Source organism: Ischnura elegans, chromosome X (assembly GCF_921293095.1).
Source record: "Ischnura elegans chromosome X, ioIscEleg1.1, whole genome shotgun sequence".
Lineage (NCBI taxonomy): Eukaryota > Metazoa > Arthropoda > Insecta > Odonata > Coenagrionidae > Ischnura > Ischnura elegans.
In genome coordinates this window covers 12,618,423-12,628,664 of record NC_060259.1, presented here as the reverse complement: position 1 = coordinate 12,628,664, position 10,242 = coordinate 12,618,423, and the positions used below count along the sequence as shown (strand labels likewise).

The 10,242-nt window shown below is 42.2% G+C and overlaps 1 protein-coding gene across 1 annotated transcript; it reads right to left on the bottom strand.

Annotated features, from left to right (window-relative positions):
• Positions 1 to 244: 244 nt before the first annotated feature.
• Positions 245 to 1,390, bottom strand: LOC124170632. The gene has a single exon (XM_046549490.1). The coding sequence runs from the start codon at positions 1,388 to 1,390 to the stop codon at positions 245 to 247; it is 1,146 nt and encodes a 381-aa protein (XP_046405446.1).
• Positions 1,391 to 10,242: the final 8,852 nt, after the last annotated feature.

Below are 10,242 nucleotides of genomic sequence, written 5' to 3'. Positions count from 1 at the left end.
AAATGTATAAGAAAAACTTATTTTTTGAGATTAAATAGAAGTGATACTGAAAGAGGAAGTAAATAAATTGTAGAGAAATAAGTATTCATACAGAAATAAAAGCAAAGGTTGATTAATTAAGTTAAACTTCAAATACAGCAAACGTTGAAAAATAAGCAAAGTATTGAGAGAGAAAAAAAATTGAAGAGAGAGACGATATTGAGAGAAAAAAAAGCTGCGATTTTCAAGAATTAAGTTGGTCTTCTTACATGCTCTCTGTTCTTCGCTTTTTATACCCATATGGTAGGGTGTCGTAACCTTCTTCCCGCTTCCTCTTTGTATAGACAACTCTGAAGAGCTTCGTTTCAGCCCTTGTTGCAACATCGTGCTTAGCAGTTCGATAAATTCTGTTTTTGTAGGATATATTCCGGCCTGGAGCTCCGTCGAGGACCATTTCTTTTAAAGTATCAAAACAAACTACTCCATCGTTGGAAGCGTTTATGGTAATACCACGAACTTTACAAACACTCTTCTCGAACGTGGGATCGCGTTTTGATTTCACTATGTACGCATAGTTCTTGGGTCCTCCGGAGACAAACTCCGAAATGTAGCACCCCTCTCCAAGGGGAGAAATTTCGTCCGTCATGTCACCAAGGTAGTCCCCCACAGGCGGCGCCCATTCACCGGGACGCTGCGTGAAAACACAGGAATCAGTGTCGTGATATAAAACACGTCTATTTAGCTTCTCCAAGTACTTGTAGAGCTCCAGCCTTGCATGTGCCGTTGTATAGCACGCTAAGACTATGCTGCTACTGGGGGAGGGAGTGACGGCTTCGTCGACCTCTTCCCAATGGGCGTAGAGGACCTCGTCATTTACTTCAATCAGTCTTAACACTTCAGTATTGGGACTCGATAGAAGCGAGTATAGTTCGTCAACTTTTCTTACAACACTGGTACGAGTAAGATTATCCCGCTGCCCAAATTTTCCCCAAAAGGAATTCAAACAAAGCTTTGCTAGCGAACGCTTTCCTGGATTGTGTCCGATGTTGTTTCGCTCCAGAGTAATGCCTTCTCTCTCCAAAAACAAACTCAAGTACTGTTCCTTCTTCTCGTCCGTCGTGCACCAACCTGGCCATCCGCTCGCTTCCTGTTTAATTTTGAGAAACGAGTCTATGTAGTCGGAGAAGAGCCCTCCTTTTCCCGTTTCCCTAGAATACGCAGTGATTGAGTAGCTCCATACCTCGTGTATTTTTAGAACTCTATAGCCTAGAGCGACGGCTTTTTTCAGCTCATCAGACACCCAAGTACCCTTCAAGGCTCTATCGTCTTCAGAGTGCTCACACGATCCTTGTTCTTCACTCAATGCACACGAACGACAAAGGGGAAAAAACAGCTTCCCGTTGGCTTTCATCGGAAGAACGGGTAGATATAAATCAGAAGGGGGAAGCACATCACATTTCACTATCCCCTCAATGTCTGCTAAAGGAGGGCATTCATCACCTACATACACAGTTGGGTGACCAATAGGGTATGCCTTGTATTTGTTTACATACGGGTAGAGCGAACAGATATCAATGTATTTTATTTCCTCTCCCTCTGCCTCACATGCCTTATGATACAACCTCACTGCGTTCGTTCTCCCTCCGAAGAACGCGTCACGAGGGTTAAGAGGAGTGATTCTAAATAGTTGATTTTCTCTTACAAATGTATTTAGCTCAGAGTCACGCTCCAGTTCTCGTTGAAATTCGCACTCCCATTTCTGCGTCACTTTATAACCCCGCTCCTCTAAAAATTTAATTTTTCTCTCAGTGCTTTCATATCTCGAATTCATGGTCTCTGTGGATCTATTGTTCAAGGGTTCTTCTCTATTCTTGAAGCACTTGGGACATCCGTGGTAGAAACACCCATGGAATTCAAATATTTCCTCGCCGGTAGGTGTTTTCAGATGTCCGTCGACCTTTCTCCCCAGCACCTTTACCTCTCGTCCATTTGCCGCGTGACGTATGGATATTCCTCTCTTTCTCTCCTCAGTGAGAAGCCATTTGATAGCACTCAGAGACTGAATGTCGCCCCAGCGATAGCCACCAGGAGGAATAATGGCGATCTCCTCGCCCCTCAGATATTTCTTTCGAAAAACCCTCATACAAGCGCTGGCTATTGTAAGGGCCTCTCGGAAAGGATCCGTATCATTTAGGCATAGAAAGTCCCTTCGAAACTTGGCGCAAGACAGACGTAGAATATTCACATCTTGAATACAATAATTTTTAACGAGGGAGTAAGACATCTACTTCAAAGAAGAAGAGGAAGATTAAGGGGAAGAAGACGACGACGGTTCTGTCAAGAAAGATTTCTAAGCAAGACTTGAAGGACATATTTACCTAAAATGTCTTTTCTGCACCACCAATCCTGTGAATGTGTAAAGTCTGAACTCGATCTTTTTTCCGTGCCGCCAACACAAACGAGTATCGAGGATGGTCAGTGGATACACTATAAACCCGTTTCTACCCTGTCCGATGACGCTCCTTTGGAGTTCGTAATACCAGGACATGGTGAGGAGTACTTAGATCTTTCGCATACGCTTATATCCATAACAGCGCGAGTAGAGCGACCGACACAGTTGGCTGTGGACGATTCTGTAATCGGCCCGGTAAATCTATGGCTCCATTCTCTATTCTCCCAAGTGGATGTTTTTCTAAATCAAAAATTGGTGACGCCCCCTAGTCATACGTATCCGTATCGAGCATACATTGAAACAATTCTCAATTACGGGCCCGCTGCGAAGACTTCACATCTCACGGAAGCGCTCTGGTACGCTGACACACCAGGGTTAATGGACGATTGTCGTAAAAATACAGGAGCCATTAAAAGACGTCGATACACTGACGAAGGACGTTCTGTAGAATTAATGGGCCATCTACATTGCGATCTATTCAACCAGGAAAAATTTCTTCTGAATGGTGTAGAGATGCGTCTGAAACTCGTTCGGTCAAAGTCGGAATTTAACATGATGGCTTCGAGAATATACGACAACGTTAAAGTGAAAATACTTGACGCGGCACTTCTCATTCGTAAAGTGAAAATAAGCCCGTCGGTGTTAATAGGGCACAGTCGCGCTCTAGAAAAATCCACAGCGAAATATCCAATCACACGTGTGGATATTAAGACCATCACGATTTCGAAGGATGTGCAGAGTAAAACTATGGATAACATTTTCTTGGGACAACTTCCAAAGCGTGTGATTGTAGGATTTGTCTCAAACGCAGCGTTCAATGGAGATATGGTATCCAATCCATTTAATTTCCAGAATTTCAACCTCACATTCTTGTCTCTGTATCTTGATGGGAAACAGATTCCAAACAGGCCGTTGCAACCTGATTTTTCGGGATCTGGCCTTTTCCTACCGGCTTATCACACGCTCTTCTCAGGCACAGGCATTCACTTTCAAGACGATGGCAATGGTATACCCAGGGAAGATTATAAGGACGGTAACTTCCTCACCGCATTTGATCTGACACCTGATTTAGAGGCTAACGCCTCTCATTGGAGTCTACAGAGGCATGGAAGCCTTCGTCTGGAAGTAAGATTTAAAAACGCTTTGGCCGAGACTATAAACTGTCTGTTGTACGCAGAATTTAATAATATTCTCGAAATCGATCGGCATCGCAATGTCGGAGTAGATTACAGTAGTTAGCGCCCGTAGGGAGAGAGAGAGAAGGAGAGAGAGAGAGAGAAGGAGAGAGAGAGAGAAGGAGAGAGAGAGAGAGAGCGGAAGAACACCTCATGGTGGAGGGAAGTGTGAAAGGAGGGAGAAAAGGGGAAGGGGGAGGAGGATAGGGGTGAGAGTTCCGAAACTAGGAGAGGTAAGACTTATAAGCGTTCGAACTCCTAACTAGCTTTCAGTACGAAGTGACGCCGCTCTGAGATGGCAGCTATTGTGGATATTCAGTGCTTCAAACACGAGGGCGAGCTAGTCGTAAAAGAACTATCCATCGTTACCTCTGATAGTAACAGCGCAAAAACATGGCTATTCAAACCCCCCTATTCGAGGAGTAGGAGAAGTGAGAAAGAGGAGAAGGAGGATTTATGGTTAAAAAGACATTATCACGGCCTCTCTTGGGACGATGGATATACCGAATACACAGATTTACGCTTTATTCTAGAATATCATACATCTGCGTGTACTTTTGTGTTTTCAAAAGGTCGAGAAAAGTGCGAGTTCCTAAAAAAAGTCTTGATTCTCCGGGAAGTACTCGATTTGGAAGTTTTAGGATGCCCCTCTCTTAAGAAATTAAAATTCAAAACTACTCTACCCACTAACATCTGTCCTGTTAATCATCGAAGCAGAAAGTTTGACTGTGCAACGATAAATTGCGTTTACCTCCTTAAATGGCTACGCAAAGATGGATTGAAGAGGATTTCATCTCCCGAATTTCATGTTAAATCGTTTAATGGGGTGTCGAGTAGGTTTGCTTTAAGTACAAAACGTTTAGCAGATGCTGGCTTTTTCTATTCGGGAATACGCGACGTTGCTATATGCAGTGTGTGTGGTATCGCTATAGGGGCTTGGGAGGCATGGGATTTGCCAGAAAAGGAGCATCATCGATGGAATCCTTACTGCCCCATATTTATATCATCACCTACGTGCAATGTATCGTGCATAAAGACGTATGAAATGAGATGGACTTCTCATTTCGAAAGGAGTGAGCTAGATGGACGGTATTCAACTGACGCGCGCTCTAAACAAACATTGTGAGACTCGTTCATTTTTCAAAGGTGTGTTTGCAGCAGATAACTTGCCTAAAAACTGCACTCATCCCTCAGCCCTGGTAGTGAATACAGACCCCCAGAGAAAGTCAGGATCGCATTGGATTGGAATATTTATAGATGAAAAGGGAAAAGGGGAATACTTTGATAGCTATGGACTGCCTCCACTTATCAAAGATCATAAAACCTTTCTTAATAGGGAATGCAAGTCATGGCGGTACAACAACGTACATCTCCAGAGCTGGACTTCAGCAACGTGTGGTCTTTACACATCCGTATTCCTAGCTTACCGTTGCACGGGGTTTTCCATGAAGAAATTTTTAAATATATTCAGCGCAGACCACGACTGCAACGATAGGCTCATTTTAATTCTCTTTGATAAAATATTCGATAGACGGTGTAATTCATGCTCTACGTATAAATCTCTATTCTGCGTGCAAGTCGGGAGGGCCGCGACAGTATCTACACCCTATACGAGCGTCGGTGCGAAGCGACCATCTTTTCCTCCCCTCCCCGCTTCTCCTCTTTCCCTCCGTCTTTACCCCTACCAGGGGAGAACAGAAAGAGCCCAGCACTGAAAGGACAGTCACCAGTCATCCCACAGCCATGGACACACCTAGAGGTTCCTTCCGGATGCCGGGGAGAGGTGGGGTGAGAGGATCGTCCCATCGTCGGGGTTCACGCCCGTACTCGCCTCGGCCACCCCATAGCCGCCGGTACACACGTCCGTCCTACGAACCGTCCATCATGCCGGAGATTGAAGAGGAGGAACAAGCCATGTGTGAGCCCTCGCTGCCGCTGACTCGAAAACCTCAACACCTCGGGATACTTGAATGTGGTTATAAAGTGAATTACAGTGATACAAAGCGAGTGACAATCGGTATTGACTTGAAAAACAAGTGCAACCCCTTCATAGCACTGAGCAAAGTTGGACGCTTCTCTGTCGTGTTGGACTATTTGGGCTGGTGTGAGTTAATGAAAAATGAGAAACTGATAAATTCATATTTTCATAGTGATACGGTGCCGCATAGCATCCCAATAGGGAACTGTGTTTTAAAATTCAAATGCATATACGGCACAAAATCCATCATCTTGGAGGACAAGAAAGACAATAATGAACTAACCAGTGTTTACTTGGCGAAATCCTCTTGGGATGGACTGTTGGTCTATGCTGATTGTGTTAGAATGCGATGGGAGGAACGGAACGCATGGTCTTCGTTCACTCTAAGACTTGTAAGTGCATACGTTGATGCTGTTTTCAATTCATATCACAGTGAGAGCAATAGCAATCACGAGAGAGCTTTTTGTGAATACGTTGACAATGTGAAAATCAACATGTCAGAGATTGGAAATCCACCAAACTCCTTAAACGCGGAAGCCCTTTCAAGGGAAATTCGCGCAGTCTTATCAACTCGGGAAGGAAATGATTTCATCTCTGATTATGTCGCTGTGTGCTCCTCAGGCTCTGATTAATGAATGGAAAATGTGATACATACATTTATTTTATTTTTCTTTCATCATATTTTTGTATTCATGAACCTTTTAAATAAAATGATCGAATTTACCATGTCTTTCTTTCCACTATACTATTTAGAAAAACCCCGCATGCAACCTCTGGTAATAAATAGGGTTATGGTTCTCGGAGACTTCAACTTACGAGGCCAGCGGAAAAGGTTACTGCTTTCCATAATGTCCGAAGACACTTTAATTATGAAATCAGGGTTGGGTTTTGCTACGTGGGAGGGTATGGCGCAAAGGCTATTCTTTGTCCTATAGGCAGGAGTCGCTGCGGTACCAAGAAGGGTTAGAAAGGCAGGTCATCGAACCCCTGTTCCTCCAGAGGGGTTAGGGGTATGCCAAGGGACAGGGGGTGGGTCCGACGAGGGGGGGAGGAGGTGAGGGTGGGTCGAGGGGAAGGAGGAGGGGGTGGGTCCTGCGAAAGGAAGGAGGTGGGGGTGGGTTCGACGAGGGGGAAGGAGGTGGGGTGGGTCAGGAGGTGCCAGAATTATAGAACATGAGGTCATTGACCCGTGTTCCAAAGTCCCGGGGTTAGTAGTATCGTACTCTGCCCTAGGCCAATGTTGCAGGCCAACAGTAATGTAACCTGGTTTTTTTCTGCCTAATGACTTTTGTCATTCATATTTTATTACCCTACATATTATAACTGGTCAGCACAGCTTTACTCACAACCCATAGTACGAGGAAAATTATCTATTAATGCACATCTATTACATCAATCTGCTTCCTGCACATCTGCAATCTGATCTACTCGACTTTCACGGTTGGCTTCATCATATAAATTTTTCGCACCTTAGATTAGTTTGAATAAACTATCCTCTGCACTACAGTGGGCTCTGCTACTTTATTATTTGAGGGGCGTGGCAATGACTAGAGGATATGGCATAACTAGCATACATAATGTAACATTATCAGCTACTACCGGGTGAGCGTTGTTGACTGCTTCAATTTGCGGAGCCACGGCAGAGGGCTTCACTTTTTGCGTTCCATGTACAAGCTTTACTGAAGAATGTGATTTTATTGGGCATCTAATAGTTTCCTGAACAAATTCAATTTTTTATTCAAATATTTATTGATTTTTTAATTGCTAAACTGAAAAATGTTAATAAATATCATTTAACTAGAAATTCACACGGTCAATTCCATATTCTCTACGAAGTGGAGAAATCAAATTATGAGAATAGTGAAAACGACCACCTCGCGCCGTTATCCTCACTCAATTATTTTCATTTAATTCACTCGAAAATTGTTTATTTATCGTTACTCTGTTAATTACAGAGAAAAGGGAAAGTCGGGAATTTCGTGCAAATCGCCGAAAATAATTGTGTACCTTGGGTGTAAAAATCATCCAGCAGCGTCATTTTATCTCGATAATTCATAATTTGAAAATTAATTTACCTGAAAGTTAATTTAAAGATAAAGCTCCAAATTTTAAATTCAGTTAAAACGATCGAAAATTAATCCATCTGAGAGGATCCATCTCGCTCGGTTAATGTGTATCATCGATTTCAATTTTACTCACCTGAAAAGTGTGAATTAAGCGCGTGTCTAGTAATTCACAGAGTGATATATGAATTCCCTTCAAACCAGTCGCGGATCTTTAGGGGGGCTTAGGAGGCTATAGCCCCCCCTTCGGTATCCAATTTACACTAGATAGAATTATCATTTTGTCAGACCCCCACTACTGATGGTAGATTAACCCCTTTGTCTCCATTCTGGATCCGCCACTGCTTCTAACTACCGAAAATTGAATTATTTCTATCTTTTTTCACGTTGCAAGTTTTTCATGCAAAGGGTATGTTAGAAATTTTGAGAGTGAAAATATATTCCGTGGTCATCAATGAATTTGGTGGGAAATTATTATTGATCGAGTTCTTACTTCATTGTTTACTTCCTGTGTTTCACGTCGAAAATGTTTGAAAATTGAAATTTTGGAGCGTTTGACTGTTAAATTTCCTCATAATAACCAGGCCGTTTTAGAAATGAATGCAGTTCTAACCTGCGCAATTCCTTTCCCCATGTAAAACGGCCTTTTGACTTCATTGCTAGCTTTCTGGATGTAAACTAACAACATGATTGTAACAACTCTGTTTATAAAATAACAACAGGATTGATTGTCATTCATAATGTGAAAAATACGTCCACCATTTTTATGAAATTAACTCTATGAAAACGTATCAAATGCAACGATTACTTTCTCAATTCCTTGCACATGTAATTTTATGTTGTTGTTCATCATTTTTATTCCCCACCTCATTTTCATAATTATGGCGAGGTGAGAGTTCGGGATGTATTTTTAACTAACTTTAATTTATTACGTGCGTTAACGCCGACCGAGTGGAAGGATGTACAAAGGTGCAGAGAGTTTCAAATCAGGTAATGCACACTGTATAAGGCAGGAGTCTACTGAGAATGAACTGCCAACGCATAGTTTTTGTTACATTTCGAACAGTAAATTACAAGATAAATAATGTATGGATTCTAGATTCTGGTGCTTCTGACCATCTGGTTACGGTACATACTTCTGTAGTAAATAGAAGAAAGCCGAAAGAATTAGTTAAGATTGGTGTAGCAAAAGCAAGTACCTATTTAATATAAAAAGAAATTGGTGATGTGTATCCCAGTTATGCTGAAGGGAAACCAAGAAAAATAGAACTAAAGAATGAGTTGATAGTTGAAAATTTAGAGTGCAACTTGATTTCTATTTCTAGATTGGAAAAAAGGGGTTCAAAGTTATTGAGAATGGTTCACGCACTATTACTAAAAATCAAGCTGTTGTAGCAGTGGGATGGAGAGAGTCAAATATGTATGAATTGGAGTTAAAAGAATTATCTAATGTGGGGGCATTTATTGGAATTAGTGATTGTATACAACAGGGAACTTGCATATAATTCATATATAATCAAGAGCCCCAAAATTATATAAAAATACATGTTTTAATACCACGGTAAAAGTTTTTTATTATTATTTTATGACGTGGTTTGCGATATTTAATTCATCAAAGTTCACGAGTATTTTCAAATACAAATGAGAATCGAAAACGCCCGATGATTGGCTGGTAGCAAAGTGACATCATTATTCAGTACGAGGAGACACGGCGGCACGGCCATGGTTGAGGTATACTTGAATACGAGCAACGGCGTGGTTATGATTCATTTATTGAAGTGCAGACGTATCGGAGTTGTTAATTGTGACTGCAGGGCTACTATTTGATCTATTTCTCCTCCATTGAAAGCGATAGATTGCGTGAAGATGAAGGAATATGGTTATTCTTAGGCTGATCCTAGCAAGCTTCCTGTTACTGATTCCACCATGATAACAGGGTATTTTAGTTATTTAGGGTTATTCAACATGCTACTGCTGTAGCCATTCCTTACCAGCACTTCAATGAGATGCTTCTTCTGCGCAGATAGTGACTCGGTGTCTGAGATGGCATAGGCACGATGTATTAATGTTGACACCAAGGAGATTTTTTGCACTGGTTGGTGGTGCGAAGAAGCGTTCAGATAGCGGTCAGTATGCGTTTTCTTTCTGTGAACGGCATGTCCTAGGAGCCCATTTCTTTTCCTTTTTACCAAAACATCCAGGAAGGGAAGTTGACCATCATGTTCCATTTCCATTGTGAAGCATCTCATTGAAGTGCTGGTAAGGAATGGCTACAGCAGTAGCATGTTGAATAGAAGATTTGTGGAGCAGGAGAACAAAGACGCAGCCCCAAAAAGGACCTCTGAGGAAGAGAGCCGGCCGGAGCCGGAAGCATACGCCACAATTCCCTTTGTGGCGGGCACATCAGAAAAGATTGCCAGAATGCTCAGAAAACACAACATAATTACACGTTTCAATTGCGTGGCAAAGATATCAGACATGCTACCCGGAGTGAAGGACAAACTCCCAATGGACCTTAATGAGGGTATATATCGAGTGCCTTGTTCATGTGGTAAATATTACATTGGCGAGACCTGCAGATCAATGAAAGTCCGA

Coding starts and splice junctions, on each gene's coding strand:
- LOC124170632 (XM_046549490.1), bottom strand. CDS start 1,390: ATGAAAGCCAACGGGAAGCTGTTTTTTCCCCTTTGTCGTTCGTGTGCA.